The 19,343-nt window shown below is 37.5% G+C and overlaps 1 protein-coding gene across 1 annotated transcript; it reads left to right on the top strand.

Moving 5' to 3' along the window:
• Window positions 1–636: 636 nt before the first annotated feature.
• Window positions 637–1,884, top strand: K441DRAFT_651284 (uncharacterized protein; the record flags this gene model as incomplete). The annotated part of the gene is made up of 4 exons (XM_067647157.1): window positions 637–886; window positions 967–1,089; window positions 1,141–1,277; window positions 1,343–1,884. 4 exons carry the CDS (start codon window positions 637–639, stop codon window positions 1,625–1,627), a joined length of 795 nt encoding a protein of 264 aa, XP_067509865.1. The 3' UTR covers window positions 1,628–1,884.
• Window positions 1,885–19,343: the final 17,459 nt, after the last annotated feature.

Here is a 19,343-nt window from a genome sequence, read left to right as displayed (position 1 = left end):
AAGGGATATAGTCATTTTCTAAATTGTCTCACATTTTATCACTCTGTTTCTAGCTATGATATCCCCGTTTAGCCTGTGAGCTAAGTACATTACCAAGGTACAGAGACTACAACCTAGATGCTGGTGGTTCTGCCACCTGTCTTCGGAAGAAATGGCTCAGCGGATTTAAGGAGCGGCGTTAGCCTATTAGTATGCATAACTTTACGTCATTAGTAGTCTGAAGAAGGCTCTTAGCAACCAGAGTTGATAACAAGCAAGCAAGCAGGTTGGAAGGCCGTGCGCAAAACCGTGTACAGGTTGACATGAGCACCTTGCACGAGACCACAGACCATATTAATGGCCTTGCACTTGTGTTTTTACCAGTGTATAGCGCTTGCACGGCTTTGCGCACAGTCCCAAACCAGCTTAGCTTGCTTATTATCAACTCTGTTAGCAACTAAAACCAGCCCACCGTTGCAGAGGGATGAGGCGATACGGGGTGCCTAAGAGTTCACATGATGCATTCGCGTTTCCTTTATTTTCCGTTCCTCCTCCGGAATTTCTCCTGTGATGTTAGTTAAACCCGTGCACAGGCGTCTCAATTACACGATCTTCGCAACTCCCACAACAGATAAATCGTCCTCAACGTGATAAGATATGATCCCTAACAAGTTCTATAAGAGGCTCCTGCCTTTGGATGTTTCTACTGACGGCGGAGGGGAGGAAGGTCAAGACTTTCCTCTAATTAAACAAACCGACATCAATCACAGTCGCGAGAAGCACTGTTGCAGATGGTCTCGTTACCTATCTGCTTCGTTAACTATAATGGGAGCTTTCCTGCTTATTACGGCTTACACCATCGTAAAACCTACTGACCTTAGTTGTGCAAGGCAACTATCCACGTATTGTGAGCGGACACTTCAACTTTCAGAATTATGTCCGTTATTGTGAAATGCTAACCTCTATGGCCTGGTTTTTTTTAAATAGCCCCAATGGTAGAGGCTGTCGAGTACTACGACCTGGATTGGGACAATGACTTTTGGAAAACGTCCCTTTATATGGGAAAACCGACTGCTGAAGGAGACGAGGCGTGGGATAATCTCTGGAACAGTAAGTTATCTAGTTCCTTGAGACTTGGGTTAACTTGCATAATAACTATAGTTGGCGAAATAAATATCCCTTTCGACGTGTTGCATCTACTCAACAAGACTTTAGATGATATGTGGAAGTTGACACCTCCACAGTATGGAAGAGGGGTTGTAGCCAATTTCGAAGTTTTCCATCAGTTGCATTGTTTGGTATACCCGCTGCATTCCCCTTTGATATATAAGTTGCCTTTGCTAACCAGTACAATCTTAAACAGAACAAGATTCGACAGTACACTTATCTAGACTCCTACGAAACCCCACCAGAGCACTTCCGGGGAACTCCTCAGATGGCTCGAACACACGTTGATCACTGCATCGAGAGCTTGAGAATTGCTATCATGTGCCATGGCGATGTTACCCCGCTCTTGATTCGACATGACCCTTCAAATCCACTAGGCGATGTGGCGGATTTCTCGAACCATCACAAGTGCCGTAGATTTGATAAATTGGTAGATTGGATGAAAGACCATGCCATGAGTTGTGATGGGAAAGCGTGTTGACATTGCAGCACTGAAGACTAGAGAAGAGCTTAGGCCACAATGAGTCCACGTGCAGAACTCCGCTTATTGAGGTCTAAGAGGCGGTATAATACCGGTGCGATCTCAGTCAGGGGTTCCAGTTATATATTTGCTGGTGTCGGAGGACGGCCTTTGGGCCGCCACTGCCTGTTTCGACTTGGCACCGTCTATGCATCATATCGTGTCTCAATAGCTCTCTCAATCAATCAACCAACCATCACATGAGTCTCACTTTCCACAGCTGGTAGTCCTAGGACGGTTTCTCTATCGCACCTTCATCTTCTGCTGCTCGTCCTCAACCTCTACCTCAGCCGACCTTATACGGCGTATGGTCCGTTGCAAAATTCGCTCATGCCTTCGCCCAATGCGCCTCTTTCGGAACCAGTAGTTTGGCTGCCTTTGCAACGCGTTCAATCGACCTGTGCAGATTTAGACGTGCCTGCATTCGCCGACTTATGCAACAGATCGTCGACGAAGGTTAGGCGCAGATAACCCAATTTAGTACTAGCATAGTATAAAGTGTAGCATTGGTTCTTTCGCGATTGGTTTACATTATCGTTGAAGCCATTTGTTGAAAGAAAGAGACGTCATTGTATATAGTATGAATACAATGAATCACAGTTGCAATGGCACACAGTGTGTCCAACAGTCAGTCTCCAGCGAGCTTTAAGGCCCTATAGCTGACTGACTGCGGCCAACCAGATCGCTCGCTGTCCGCTGCATCAAAATAAGGTACGCTGACTGTTCCGCTGTCAGCTCGCTTTCCTAATTAGACAATTAGTATAGATTTAATAGTATTTTATTCCAGATTTTTGGCAGCACCTCTATATATATAAATATTAACGTTGCCCAATTAAAAATCTACCTTAATTTACCTAATATAGTATTTAAATGTAGCTAAAATCGTCCTATACGCCCGCAGAGGCCTAAAAAAGGTAGGAAGGTAGTAAGTAGTAAGGCTCCGAAGGCTCTATTTTAGTATTAGATTTTAATTAAATATAAAGCTTTAGTAAATATAGCTTACCAAGCCGGCTCTCCTACCTCTACATTTAGCTTATAGCTAGTAAGATTAACGTTTAAGCTCGTTAACTAGGGTATAGTTAACGCTCTATTAGTGCTAATACAGTTAATTAAACTACTTAATAAAAGGCCCTTAATTAGCTACCATTTCTAGCACTAATCCGCTTTAATAGTGTCGGCTAATAGTTAATTACGCTTATTAGTAATAATCTTTTTAGCTTAACTAAAGACTTATTTATATATAAAGCTTATAGCTAGTATAGAGAATATATTAAGAGCGATCTTAGTAAGCGTTGGATAGAGGACTTAACTAATATTAAGCCACTAGGTAAGAGGATTAGGAACAACATTATTTACCTTATTATTATTATTAGTATAAATCTTAATAAACTTAAGGCCTACGTTATAGTAGCGATTAAGCTTACTAGCGAGCTTAATCCGCTTTTAATTGCGTATAGAAGTAAGGCTTTTATTAATAACTAACAACTGCGCATATTTATTAGCTAAATTATTATTAGATTTATAAGGAACCTTTCTACGTTACGGCTTAACTAGTTACTTATCTTCCTTATCTTCTTAATTATTAATAAAGTTAGTAAATATAGTTTCCATATACTACTTAGCGTACTTCTACTATTAAGTCTACCGTTTCTATTTATTATAAAAGTAGGCTCGTTTAAGCAATAGATAGAGAATTACTATAGTAAAGTAGTAAGGCTCTCGTCCTTTATTTTATTAAAATATTTATTAATCTTTTAAAAAGCTATATTAACGCCCAATTTAAGGAAAGAGTTACTTTTATTTTTAAGGCTTTGCTAAATTTGCTAGAGGATTTAATAAAGGAGTTCTATATTAGTAATTAACTCCTATAAAGCGCTATATAAGCCTTTAATACTAGGACTATTAACGTCGCCTTTTATCCGCTTAGAAGCTAATATAAAAGGCTTTAGGATTTTAATAAGCCGCTCTACCTACTGCTAATTATTATTAGTAAGTACGTCTTATAATAGATTGTAGCTATTATTAGCTGGCTTCCTCTAAGTAAGTAAATATTTATTAATTGCCTTATAAAGAAGTTGTTTGAATGTAAATAGGTCATATGACCTGGTCATGTGACCTGTTTCGCTTCCGTCACTTAGACCCACTTTCTATAGAGTATGTAGAGGCCTACGTGGCCTACTTAATAGAAGTCAGTCACATCCACACAGAGCATACTAGTACTATACGTCTATAGTGCTATGTGCCCCGTAGAGGACTTACCACCCAGGAGACGCTTTATATTACGCAGAGTGATATAAATATTAATTAATAAGCGCTATAGATTAAAAAGCGTACTCTAATAAGGGGCTTATTTAAAGAGCTCCGTATGCGAAGGTTATAAGATTTTATATGCAAAGCATCGAATAGCTAATAAGGCTCGTATACGAAATATCGGAGTAACTACAAAATGTCCTTAAACCCCTTATACCTACCTACCTTCCTTTACCCGCTTTAAAAGACACTCCTAACGCCCAAAGGAGAGCGGTCGCAAAGCAGTTTCAAGCCTTAACTTAGTCCACTAAATTAATCGACCTACGTACGCCAGACGATCCTTTCCTTAACAGACTACGGGCCCTTAAGCAACGTAGTCCCTAAATAAGCAATACGAGCAAGCCTTGAAACACTCTTAATACCCTACAGCTTCGCAGACCTCGAAGCCCCTATATACCCGCCACCCGCTACCTGCCACCCCTTATACTCTCTACCTATTTGTAGACCCGTAACGCTCTTGGTAGAACAGTTATAGGGCACCTTTAAACCCTAAACAATTGTCTACTTAACAGACTTCGAACCCGTGCTAGGGCCCTTACGGCTACACGTTCCTATACCCTTAACGCTGCTAAGGAATATATACAAGAGGGTACCAGAGTTAGAGTTACGGAGTCCCTAAATAAGCAGACGGTAGTGTGGATGGGTTTTAGAGGAGATACAGGGAGGAGAGTAGAGAGGGAGAAAAAGGATATAAGAGGTTGGATGTTAATATAGTTAATATATATAGGCCTTAACGAGTCAACATATAAGCCGTAATAAGTCTGCGTTATAACTTATATATTACGGTCTTATATAAACACTATACGGACTATAACAGGCTAAACTTCAAAGTGCTCCTAGTGTTTAAATGTAAATAGGTCACATAACCTAGTTATATAACCTGTTTCGCTTCCGTTACTTAGACCCACTTTCCATAGAGTATATAGAGGCCTACGTGGCCTACTTAATAGAAGTCAGTCACATCCACACAGAGCATACTAGTACTATACGTCTATAGTACTACGTGCCCCGTGGAGGACTCACCACCTAGGAGACGCTTTATATTACGCAGAGTAATACAAACAGAAGTAATATACGGTAGAGTATAAAGTAGGTTAAATTCCACTAAATGCCTCTATCTTTAATAAGCAAAAACTCTATATAATTAAATAGTTCGTCCTCTATATAGGCCTTAAGCTAACTTTTAGTAAAGTTTTTACGGCGTCCTATTAATTATATAATATATTTAATAATATTATAAACTTTACTAACGAAGCCTTTCTATTATATAAAGTTAAATTTAACTTAATCGCTTGCACTAATTAGCAAGCGCTTAAGCTTACTTACGACTTTACTATATATTAGGGCCTTAATAATAAGGTTAACAATATAGCTAATATACTAAAGCCGTTCCTTTTTGGATACTAAGAGGTTTTATAAGAGGTAATTATAGAAGTTATTATTATTGCCGGTATTATTAGTTATTAAGCAGCTAAGCTTATAATTAAATCAATACTCCTAAATCACTATTACTAAAGCCGCTACTATATTCTTAGTATTATATAATCCTTATAGTTATAGAAGGCCTAAAAGCGCTAATTAAAGCCTGCTATCTTTGTTAATAAAATAAGCTACTATACTAAGTAGTAACATCCCATTTATAAACGTCTAGATATTATAGCTAAGGTAGATTTTACTAAGTGCAGTAAGAAGAAGGTCTTTAATATTAACGCGTTGCTATTTAAAGGCGACTTTAATCTAATTGCTTAATAATATAGGCGCTTTTATAAGTGTTTGTATTAACTTAATAATATAGGTAAGTTATATCCAGGGGCACGAAATACGTATAGTATCGTATACTCTTTTAGATGATAGTAACTATTAATTCTATTAAGGTAGACTACGTAGTCTATATACTAACGTGCCCTCCCCCTAATTAGTTAGTGCTTTATAAGTAAGTAGTTAGTGCACTAAACGCGTAAATACGCGTTTAGTACACTAGGTGCTGTAATTATATACTAGCGGCACTTAAAAATAGACCCACTTATATATAGCCCCCGTAATTGCTTTAACAGAACTATAGAATATAAAAAGAATATATAGGAAATCCCTCCTAAGGTGTCTTCTGGGCTGCCTTTTAAACGGTGCTCTAAGCTAGCTATAAGTCCTATTTACGGTCCGTAAAATAAACCGTACGGCCTTTTAATAGGCTGTAAATAAACTATACGGCCTTTTAACGAGCCGTAAATAAACCGCAAGTACTCCATTAGTCTCGTTCCACCTATTCTATAACATTTAGATTAAGCTTATTTATATTAATTAGGGGTTTAAGAGCTTAGCACGGCTTTGCCTTAGTTATAGCGTCTACTAGGTTATCTCCGCTGCTAATCCATCTAACCTTTACAATTTTACGCCATTCGTAGGCCTAATATAAGCACATTAGGTCGACTATAAGCCTCTTCTCTTATATTGTACCTAGTTTAACTACACAATTAGTAGTAGTAGTAGATCTTTGATTAACGTCTGATACGGATCCTATCTGGCCCACGCAGACTACTCCGTCACAGGGGGAAAACTTATAGTTTACATGAAGAAAACCCTGCAGTTGGGTTGGGGGAGGAAAAACCCTATGAGCCACCTCAGTAGGATGAAAAACCCCGATTTGCCATGTCCGTCCATAGCGGCGGCCCTGCGGGCCTACGGCTACGTCCTGTCCTCCTTAGATGTTCGAACTCCTTAGGAACCACTACTTCCTTCCTTAGCTTATCCAGACTAGAGTTCACTACGTCCTAGCTAGGCCTTGCTAATTGATTGCTGTATGCTTTGTGTTCCATATCTTGACCATCCCCTGTGTGCTATCTCTTGTAGACCATTGCCATATACGCTATGCCTCCCCCCCCCTAAGGCCTATCGAAGACGTAAGGGGGATTCATCCGTTCTACTATCCTAATACTAAAAGCCGAAAGCGGGATGTGTGTACCTAGGTATCTTTTGTGCCTAGGCCCCAGTCACTAGGCCCTCTCTAGGGGCACCACTCCGTCGAGAGGAGACAAGGAAAACCATACGGGGTTGTATCCGGCTATCGCTTTAGTAGTATTACGGCAGTACGGCGAGTGACCGCATGCTCCGCGGGCGATCGCCCTGGGGGTTAGGAGGGGCCGTATATTTGCTCGTTCGTTCGCTCGTCCGCTCGTTCGTCGATGTAAGGTCGTCGATGCTTTCAACTGGGGGTCGGGGGATGTTATCGAATACCGTGCATCCATGTTGGATCGTACAGGTGCCCCGGATAGGAGAACAGCGTAGTGGTCGTCGTATGTAGAGAGCCAACAGTAGTGGTTTTTAAGATCTCACCATCTGAAAATTTTTCACCACCGCCCTCAACGCCCACAACCACCACCAGGTCCTGTCCGCACGCTGTGCGACGTCTCTGCGTTGGCTCTGGATCTGAACTTCGAAGACCAGGTTCGTAGCCGTCACCACGTACAGGTGCAGAGTCCGATTTCAACGGCCTTAACTACACAATTATAAAGGGACTTTAAATTAGTGTATAGAACTAGGGGTAATTACTCTAATTATAGGATCTTCTGGATTGTTAACTTAATTGCGGCTCCTATATTAAAGCCATAAGCTAGTATACTGCGGGTTACTTATTTATATTTAATTAAAGACTAATATAGTATATTTACGTCCTAATTATAGTCTATAAGTATAATTACGAAGCTAATTTATAATAATAGGTCTCTATTATTAGCGAAGGAGGCATTTGTAAATACTAGTATACTAAGGGAATTTAGGTCTAGTAGTATAAAAGTAAGTCCTCTTATTATATTGTTAATTTGCTACTAAATACGCTTATTAAACTGCTTAATATTTTCCTTTTATAGATCTATTGCCTAGGCTGTAAAGGATAAATTATAGGCAGATTTAGGTTAATAGACTGTAGTAATATAGGCGCCTTTTACACGCTATATAACGTATTAGTCCTTTATATTTATAGTTTTACGGGTCTCTTTATGGGAACTAGTAAGGTCCGTAGGCTTTACTATAATAAGCCTTAGGTTTTAAGCTTAGCGTTTCTAAGTTAGCTTAATTAGGTTACCCTTTTATATAATTAAGCCTCTATTAAATTTAATTAGAGTCTACTTAGTTAACTACTCTTATAGCTTTACTAGAAACTTAGCCTTTTATAATTTAGTCTCATTAGCGTCTATAAAAGTCCAGTCTACTAAAAAGAGGGTATTATCTATTTAGAGTCTAATAATACTAAGGCCGTTTAATGGGGTGTATAGAAGGCAGAGGTTGTAGGTTAACTGTTCCGTTTTAAGTTTATTAATATAATACTAGTCAAGGAACACCAACAATCGTGATCCGACCCGTGTTGCCGTACGGGGGTTCCTTCCGTCTCATTTAAACCCTACGGTTTACCTAAGAGTGAGGATTACGTCGAATACTGGTGCAGCGACGTTACGTCGTGGCTAGTTGAGGGTTTGTTAACTTCCTCTTCGACGCCACCAGATTTATAGAGTTTTCACGAGCCTTGGCATTACCAAAGCACAACGGAAGACAAACAGAGGAGACCTAGCGATAACTATCCGATGCTCTGTTACCTAGGCCGACCGGGGGCCTAGGGCTAAAAGCCAGCCTACTACTGGCTAAGGATCTGACAGGATAATAGGACACCTCTATACCGGGCCACAATAGAAGCCCTTACCCTTATACCTCCGGAGCTAGGGACCAGGACCTTGGATAAGGTGCAAGAGCAAGGACAGTAGCAGGTTTAGTTAGTAGATGGCAAGGGCTACTAGCTACACGGCGTTAAGTTAGTAAAGCCTCCATCTGCAAGACACGATCGGCTTATTATTGCGAGAGCGTTACAGGTAACGCGAAGGGGCTACCTATAGCCGTAGGGCGTGGTGTATAATGGCAGCGACAGCTGACACTGTCTATACAGCCTAAAAGGACGGATGCGCGTGTTGGTTTACTATTGTAAGCAAGCGGTAACTTGTATAGTAGGCTTAAGGTGCAAATCAGGTGCATATAGGAAGGGGCCTGCTTCTGGCTAGGGCGTAGGCCCTTATAGAAGCCTGCTTAGTGCTTATAGTTACCATAAAGGTGCTATAGCGCTACCTAGGCGGAGACTATGGTAGAGGGCTTAGGCAGGTAGGCCATCCGTAACTCTACTTTGTATATAGTTAAGGCTATATAGGAATGCAACTGGGGAACGGAACCTAGGCCCTAGCTATATACCCCACTGGATAGACCCAGGAGTACGCATTAAGATGGCTTTTCTATAGCGCCTTAAAGAGACGTCTACTTGTGCTTAGCAGTTACTAATTAGAAGAGAGGCTATATAGGCCGTATAATAAGCTATATAGGCCGTATAACAAGAGAAGGAGAGGTTTTATCCGGCCTTAGCGGTACGGTTCCCCTCTTATACATGTATATATATATACCCATATAGACCCGCTATATAGACCCTAACGGGAGCCGTAATAGCGTAATTAAATATTATAACATAATATATAATACTAGTAATATATTTTAAACTAGTGGTTTTTAGCTTCCAGTACTCTATAAAGGGGTTTTATAACCTATAAAATTATTCCTAGTTATAAATTAAGCTTAAGGGGTAGTTATATAAAGATGTCTTTACTTAGGTAGGTGTTAGACTATATATAGGCTTATAAGATATCCCGTAAGTAGAGGGCTACGGGTTTAGTTTACTATAGTTTAGGCATAAGTGCGAGTATAATTTATTAACTAACTTATTAAATTATAGGCAATTACGTAAGGACTAAGTTCTTTCTTTAGTTATTATAAGCTTATATAACAAGCCTTAATTTCTTAAAGGCTTTATTAGTACTAGGGTGCTTAATTTTGTTAATAAAGTATAAGTTAAATATACAGACGCCCTTTTTAAATAGTCCGTTAATCTCTTTATATTATAAGTCCGTAAAAGGGTTTTTCTAGATTAAGACTAATATATCTATAGGTGGAAGTTGCCTTGCGGATATGCTTGTAGAGATTAAGTAATTCTTTATTATAGGGTTTTTAGTTACGGGGTGTTTTTAGGGGCGTCCTCGACTATATTTTATGGTAGGTTTAATAGGTTTAGTAAGTTTGCGGGGGACTTCTAGAGTAGGTAAGGGTACTTTTAATTTATCTAGTTTAATATTATAGGTATTTTTAGACTAAAAATAGGGTTTTATAAACGTGCTTCTAAAGCTAGTTAGTCCGCTAGGGAGTTATACGCGGTATGTTTTATCTTTTATAGCTAGTAAATAATAAGGTCTAGTTTAATTGCCGCTTTTACACTATATAAAGATTTTAGAATTAAGCGGGAGGTTATATACTAAGGTTGTATTAGGTCCGTTATAGTAGTATAGAGCACTATTAACAGCCTATTTAGCCCGTAACTTAACTATTTCAGCTATTACCTTCCGTATTATAGCTGCTCGCTTTATAATAGATGGGGTAGAAGGGTTTAGGTTGCCTATTCTTAGGTAGGCTCCGTAAACTAAGAGGGTAGGTACTAGTTTATTAGGGCTAGTAGTATTATTAATGGCTTTTACAGCTATCTATAAAGCTAGTTCCTTTTAGATATCCTTATACTTGTCTATAATAATCTAGTAGGCTCTTTATAAAGCTAGGTAAGCTTACTTAATAAGTTTAATAGACTAATACGCCTTAACTAGAACGGCTTTTATTAAAATAGCCATCGCTATAGCGTATTATTAGGATTCCTTGCTAATAAAGTTCCTACTAGTATTATAGGTAATATACTTAGGGGGTCTAATATATATATTAATCTAGCAGGTCTATAAAATATCCTAAGTAGTTAAAATTAAGGTCTTTATAAAGAGTAAACTTAAATTAGCCTAGGGAACGTCTATATTTCTAGCAGAAGGAGCAGTATTTAGTTAGGTAGTTAATTGCCTTCCTATTAACGTCGTTATATCTAGAGCGTTTAAGGACTCTATATAGCTTTTCGGCTAATAAGTGGCTAAAACAGCGGTATAGGCGGTAGATTTCTATACTGGTGAGGTAGTATAGGTTATAGTTAAAAGATTCCTAAATATAGATTTACAAAGTCTCTCCTTATATAAGGAACGGGTGTCTAAATTATTATATAATTAGTAGGGTAATATGCTTACTTTCTAGGCAATTATAGGGCTAATTAGGGTGTCTGTAACATTGTTATAATAAACCTATAACCTATTTATATCTATAAGGCAGAGTAGGAAAGTATTATAGCTTATATAAATGCCTCTAAACTAAAGCTTGTAGAATGCTGTATTATAAAGATACTAAGCTAAGGAGAAGAGGAGATGTATATATAGGAGGTAGAGGCGTAACATATACGCGTTATAACACTAAGTCCTTAGCTAAACCCCTAACTAGGCTCCCCGTCCAGGTTACGCGTTACAGTGCTATAACATTACCCCCCCCCCCTTTAAAAGAAAGCCTGCCCTTAGGCTTTATTAGAAACGAAGTAGAACTAAAAAAAAGAAAACGTAAGTATATTTAGACTAAGTATATAAGGCGACCATAGGTTATATAGAAGCGCTAGAGTGGAAAGGGTAGCTGCTAAAACTCTTAGTAAAGATCTAGCTAATTAAAGAACTTTAACTGGCGGTTAAAGTTCCTAGATATCTAAAGGCCTTATATAACGCGCAAATCTAGGTAGCTGTATGTTATAGTAGGCTTCGTTCCTTAGGCCTTAGGACGTTCTCATCTCTATACTCTTCTAGTAACTTATTATCTTTATTATATTAATATTCCATCTACTTATCTAGGTACTTTAGGGGTCTAGGTAAGTTAGAGTATTAATTATAAAACTCTTTAAGCTTTTAGGGGTAGCCTATAAAGTTTTAAGCGGGGTACTAGGTTAGGTCTAGGTTATAGCCCTTTTATTAAACACGGTATTTTAGCGCTTTTCGCACTAGCTTATATACTAGTATTTCCTTAACTTCCTATTTATTATTGCCACTGACTTAAATTAGTAGGGGAGGCTTATTCTTCTATCCGGGTAATAGGTTACTTATAGCTTTCTATAACTTATCTGGTAAGAAAATAGGGTAAACTCTAATTAAATCCGGGAGCTTTACCTTATATAAGTTGCCTACCTTCTTTAGGACCTCGTACGGTCCTGCTATTTAGTAGTCTAGCTTACGGCTAGGCCACTTAGTCCTCTAATTCTTTGTTATAACCTAGACCCTATTATTAGGGGTAAAGTTAGGTTCCCATTAGTGTTTATTCGCCTACTATTCTATTAACCTTTAGGCTTTTTCTAAGTTATTATAGGCTACTATCCAGGCCTCTTCTAAGCGTTTAGTATACCGCTAGGCCTTACTATAGGATAGTCTCTCCCGTATAGTCTAGGGTTCTTTTAATCTTTTCCAGTTAAAGCTTATGCGGAGTAAGTAGCCCATGTTTAGCTAAATAGGGGCAAACCCTGTGGAGTTATAGGGTAGAGTTACTTAGGCATAGTTTATTAGGGGAAGTAGTTTAAACTAGTTATCCTAGAAGTAGTTAATAAAGGGCTAAAGTCTCTAGTCTAAATACTAATTTATAATCTCTATCTAACCGTCTATTTAAGAGTAATACACTATAGAGAGCTTTAGCTTAATATCTAGAATCTAGGTAAACTTGTTCTAGAAGGCTAATATATAATAGTATCTAGTAGTCTGTAAATTTAGTAGACGTAGTAAATATATAGCTAGGCCGCCTCTTTAGCATTAATATTCTTATAGCAGGGGATTAAGAATAGGCGCTTACTAAAGCGGTTAACTAGGATTATAACTATATTATATCTATTACAGTTTATAGGTAGTTTATAGAAGTCTATAAAGATATATTACTAGGGGCACTCTAATATTAGGAGCGGTTTTAGTAATCCTAAGGTCTTATCTTATAGGATTATAGCTTTTTAGTAGTTGTCGCAGTTCCGTATATATTAATTAATATCTATAGCTATTTTAGGCTGGTAGTAGCGGCCGCTAATAATTTTATAGGTTTTATTCTTATTAGGGTATACCGTAAAGACTTAGCAATAGGCTTCACGAATTAGTTTAGTCTATAGATTGTTAACATTAGGGATTATAAGTCGCTCTTAATATAGGAGTAATTCTTTCTTTATTTTAAAATTGGGGTTTCCTCTTACAGCTTAATCGCGGAGGGCCTTTAGGGCGTTAGCCGTGCGGTTTATAGTTAAGAGGCGGTTAATTAGCCCTATTAGTTTATCTAAGGACTCCTCTATTAGTGCTAGCTCGTTTTACTAAAAGTCTAGCTCCTTAAGGATCTGTGGGTTAAGCTATTTAGGATAAAGAAGCGCGCGCGTCCGGTATTAGGTCTTTAGCTTATCCTAGGGTCCTATATCTTATTCTCTTTAAGTTAGGGTATTAGCCTTAGAGTTTTACTTACTAGAACGATATATAATTATAAANAAGAATTAGNAGAGTANTTTNGCCTACTAGGCTTATTATNTAGTAAGCTGCTTTATAGTTATAAAGTACTTTAGGGCCTTATAATCTATATATATCTTAATCTAGGAGTTTATACCTTTAAGCTTTACGCGCTATTAAAATAGTAATTAAATAATAGCTAGTATTTCTTTATCGTGTATTTTATAGTTATACTTAGCCGAGTTTATTATTTTTAAGAAGGTAATAGGGTACTATTCGCCGTCCTAATATAGCTATAATAGGATTCCCGCTATAACTTTATTAGAAGCGTCCGTTTCTAATATTAATTTAAAGTCTAGGTTATAGTAATAAAGGATTAGAGAAGAGATAAGCCGCTCTTTTAACTCTTTAAAGGCTTCTATATAGTTACTATTAAAGATAAAGGGCGTGTCTTTCCGGGTAAGTTATATAAGAGGCTTAGCTATAACTTTATAGTTATAGATAAACCGGTAGTAGAAGTTATAAAAACTAAGAAAGGACTAGATCCCTTTTATAGTATAAGGGGGTTTCTAGTTATAGATTACTTTAACCTTCTTAAGATTAACTTTAATTCCTTTTATAGTAATAATAAACCTAAGGTACTTTATATATTTTACTCTAAATTTGTATTTCTTAATATTAACTTATAAGTATACGTTTTGTAGTCTCTCTAGGACCTTCTTTATATAAACTTTATACTTAAGTTCGTCGTCTAAGTATATAAGGATGTCGTCTAGGTATACTATATAGAATTTATTAAGGTAGTTAAAAAGGATATTATTTATATACCTTTGGTATATAGCTAGCCCATTTATTAGTCTAAAAGGAAGGACCTATAACGGGTACGGAATGTTATTAAATCTTTAAATATAGGGTCTATCCTAATTTGGTAGAAAGCTTAGCGGATATTAAGTTTAGTAAAGATCTTTGACTAGCTTAGACGTATAAGGGTCTTATTAATTAAAGGAATAGGATACTAATCCTTTTAAGTAATAGCGTTTAGCTTTTAATAGTCAATATAGAAATAAAGGCCTTTATTAGGCTTTTTTTATAAATAGGATAGGGGAAGTAAAAGGGGCTTAGCTTAGCTTAATAAACCCTTTATTAAGGTTCTTAATTAAGTACTACTTTATTACTTTTAGCTTATCTATTAATTATTAGTATAAAGGGCTATATCCTAGCGAGTTATTAGCTTTTAATTAAATCCTATAATTATATATCTGGTAAAGAGGTAACTCGTCTAAAGCCGCTTTTAAAAATACATTCTTATATCCCGTATAAATAGTAGGGAGAAGGCGTTTAACTAGTTCCTTATTAGTTTCCTCAGCTAGCTTTTCTTCCCTCTTATTAATAATCTGCTTAATTTTGTATAAGCTAGTTATAAAGACCTTATTATCCCTCATATATATATTAAAGTGGAATGCTATAGCGCTAATTGCTGTAATATCTACTATAGGGGGGTCGTGTGACAATGGGGGTATATAGGACCTTAGGGGCTTCCGGGGTAAAGGCGTTATTATTACTTTTTTTAGCTCCTATCGCATCTTTTAGAGGTTATCTCTTATGTCCTATTAGTATGTTCTCTTCTATATTAGTTAAATCTATATAATTTAAATATCGTCTATATTGCTATCTATCCCACTACCGTATATAGAGTTTTTATTAACTGTAGCGCTCCGGGGAAGTATCTTTATTAGTATAAAAGAGTTCCTTCTAGCCTTATAACGGGTATCTTCTTAGGCAAAGGCTAGGTTGTGGTCCCTAACATTCTACTAATAGGTAGGGTTAGCCCTCGCGGCTAGTATCTTATGGTTAGTTCGGATTTCCCTAATAAAGGAAGGTAATTTTGGTCTATCCTCTAGCTAGACAAATTATCTTTATTATATATTTAGCCAAATATTAAAATAAGATATCTATTTTCGGCTAAAGATTATATTATAGGACCTTAGGTCTAGGATACAAAAGGGGATACTATACTGGCGTTGTTCGTTAAGAGCGATATATAACTTTAGGATATAGGTAACTAGCTTACCGGCCTAACCGTTATATCCTCTTATTTAAATAGGCTTCTTTGGTCTAGTGGCTTTTATATTTAGAAACTTAGTAACATTATTTATATAGGCAGTATTTATAAAGGTAAAGCTATTTGCTCTAGTGTTAATAAGGGCGGTTATATTAATACTATATCTATTTTAAAATACTATATATAGAACCGTAAAGTATTTTCTACCTATTAACTAACTTAGATTAATCTTTTTAAGATTAATAGGGTACCTTAGGGGGGGTATTGCGGCGATTGCTAGTTAAGGGCGTAGTACGCAGTAGTAACCGCTTTTAGAGTAGGGACTGCTATAGCTTATCTTCCTACTCTAGCTCCTATCCCTTAACCCGCTGGTATCCTCTGTTATTGATAAGATAATAGTCCGTGTGTATGGAACACCAAAAGTTCGTTAATTTAGGGCTCTTTATTGGCTAAAGTCTTATCGATAACTGGGCGCCAGAACCGACGGGTTAAGGGATAGGTGTAGTTAATGGGTTCTAGGGTCACTTCTACTAATTAGGGCGGGTATTAATTCGCTTTAGTTCTAAATCTAATAATAGGTAATAAGCCGTAAGTCTTTTATAGTTTGGTAGGTTATTATATAATTACAGTACCTGTTATACCAACCGCGTGCTTACGCGTTCTGTACACCAACTACGCGTTTACGCGCTCGGTGTACTAACCACCCGCTTACGCGTCTAGTGTACTCCTAAAGCACTGACTAATTAAGGGGAGGTCGCATCAGTATATAGACCACGTAGTCTGCTTTAATATAAGAGACAGTCACCATCATCTAAAAGATCATACGATACTATACGTATTTCGTGCCCCTGGATCTAACTCACTCGTGCTATTAAGTTAGTACAAATACTAATCAGTAAGCGCGCACAGATCAGCAATTACTCAACACCTCCCCCCGAGCGATACTCAACAGCAACTACTTATTTAATCCCAGTACAACCTGCCGGAAGGTTAGAAGGTAAAGGATTACGGACCTATTACTAACTCTGTATACTTATTTAAGTCTTAGTACGGTTTACTAGAAGTTTATAGACGCGAATACAGACCTTTACGGAACCCCCTACCCTCCCGTAAACCACTATAGACCTGCTAATTTACTTTACGAACCGTTATAAGACCTTACGGAAACCCCCTACCCTCCTACAAACCGTTACGGACCTGTTAACCGCCTTTACAGACCACTACAAGACCTTTTCCACCCCGCTACGTACTATACTATACAGCATAGTAGACATAAGCAAGTAAATTAATAAAGGTTAAGAGAAATGGAGCCAAGGAGTTGACCTTACGTCTATAAACGACGTTAATAACTATATTAAGTTTAAAGTCCTTAAATACGGACATTATAAGCTTATAAATAACGACCTATGGGAGTAATATAAGGAAGACTTTGCAGACTTTACGGAAGCTATTTTTAAGGCTTGCAGCATTATACCTATCTATAACCTACGAAACCTTTTACGTTACTAAGGTGTATGGGTTAAAAAAGACAAACGAGTTACTATTGTATAGTCCCTGTACAATGCACTATATAAGGAAGACCAAACGGAATAGACTAAAGAGGAAATCCTAGACCAGGTCAAGGCCACTAACGAACTCTTTACTTCTTCCAAACTTAATAGGATTGCTAGCCTTATACTTAATATACTTAACTAAATTCGTCTAATAAACCTAAGTGTATTTAGAATTAATCTTATAGGCTAAAGCATACCCCATTCTCAAGCTACGGACCGCAATACCCCTATAACCCAAGTTACGGACTATAACACCCCTATAAACCAAAATACGGACTAAATTACCCCCGTTATTTAAGTCACAGATCCGCAAACTATATATCCGCAAACTATATATCCGTAAGCCACATATCCGCAAGCCACAGATCTATAAGTTATAGATCCGCAACCTACCTAAGTAAAGACCTACGGTAAGGAGCTAGCTAACCTAGCCAAGCTCTATACCGACGAATCNAAGTACAGCGGTAAAAATAACAATTTTAACTTTAAACTAACTATCTTTACGGACCTTTGTTAGAAGGCCGATATTCCTAAATAGGAGTTCGGCTAAGCCTACTCTACTATACTGCGCGGCCTAGCCCTTAACTACTACTACACTAACCTTAAGAGCAACCCCCTTGGTGTTCCATTTAATAAGCTATATAAAGCTACCCATAACTACTTTAAAGGACCGGAATATAGGCGTAATATCCTTACCTAATGGAATGCGACTAAGCTACGGACCGTAATTAACAAGAACACTAAAAAATCGACTATAGAGTGCCTGCAAATTCTCATTAAAGACCTCCAGCACCTATAGCACGGCCTTAACGCTAAGCTTTAAATAGACGACTTCCTATACAACAAACTTATTACGGCTTGCCAGGAAGTAGAGCCCTATAAGTACGCCTATTATAAGCCTGCAGACACCTTAGCTGGCCTTATTAATAACCTACGCTTCTCTATTATAATGTACAAAGTCTTAAACCTACTAGGCAGCACTTAAGCCTTTATTACAGATATTTAATATCCATAAATAGACTTAGACGTCTACTTTACGGACCGCCGCTATCGCTAGCAGCACCTATACCGACTAAGTCCTACCTATAACCCCCACAGCAACTCCTATACGAAAATATACCCCCGTAGACAAACCAGCCAGAAGTGCTTTGTGTGCGGTAAGGAAGGATATTAGTCTATAAGGTATACCTAAGAAGAACGCAACAAGTTTAGGAAGAGACTTAATAGCCGTATTAACCAGTTTATTTTAGAATACAAAAGAAAGGAAGTAGAAGAGCCCCCTGATAAGTTAATAGAAGCCCTTATAATTAACTTTAACTTAAATACTTAGGAATAAAAGACCTTAGAGACATTTCTAACCACTTTTAGACCTTTTATAAACAGCTAAGCCTTTAATATTACGACCGTATTAGCTGACCGTTTCTTCCTACACTTAATTACGCCCAAAAACCATTCCGTAAGTACCCCTATTATAAACATTATAGATTATAAGTAGGACCTATTTGTATATATTACCACAGAACGCTATACCCCTAAGGAATTCTACGGTGTTATAATCGATATAGATACCTCTAAGAAGTCTACCGCAGGCTATGGATAATACCTCACATATAGGACCACCACAAATGACAATACGGACATTAATATTACGCAAACTAGGGCCGTAAACGTCTAATTCGGCATTGGCTTAACTGTATTAATTAGATTAGTTAAAGTTAAGACTCTAATTAGCCTAGTTAACTTTTACGTAGTAAAAGCGGATACCCCCTTCCTACTCTATCTTGCAGATATAGACAAGTTATAGGTATACTATAATAATATTACGGACACCCTAATTAGCCCCGTAACTGCCCTAGGAAGTAAGTATATTACCCTACCAATTATATAACGATTTAGACACCCGTTCCTTATATAGGGAGAGACTCTACAGACCTATATTTAGGAATCTTTTAACTATAACCTATGCTACCTTACTAGTACTAAAATCTACCGCCTATACCGCCGTTTTGGCCACCTATTAGCTAAAAAGCTATATAAAGTCCTTAAACGCTCTAGATACGACAACGTTAATAGGAAGGTAATTAACCACCTAACTAAATACTGCTTCTTTTGCTAGAAATACGGACGTTCCCTAGGCCGATTTAAGTTCACCCTTTATAAGGACCTTAACTTTAACTACTTAGTATATATAGACATTATGTATATTAACGGCAGCCCAGTATTATATATAATTAACGAGGCAACCCGCTATTAAGCCGCCCGTTAGTTATAAAATATATCCGCAAAATATACTTAGAATATTTTATGGACCTACTGGATTGATATATACCTTAGACCTCTTAAGTATATTACCTACAACGCTAGTAGGA

This window comes from Cenococcum geophilum, assembly GCF_001692895.1.
Source record: "Cenococcum geophilum 1.58 unplaced genomic scaffold K441scaffold_2, whole genome shotgun sequence".
In the NCBI taxonomy this organism is placed as follows: Eukaryota; Fungi; Ascomycota; class Dothideomycetes; order Gloniales; family Gloniaceae; genus Cenococcum; species Cenococcum geophilum.
The sequence above is the reverse complement of the archived record's forward strand: the minus strand, read 5'-3'. Positions and strand labels throughout refer to the sequence as shown.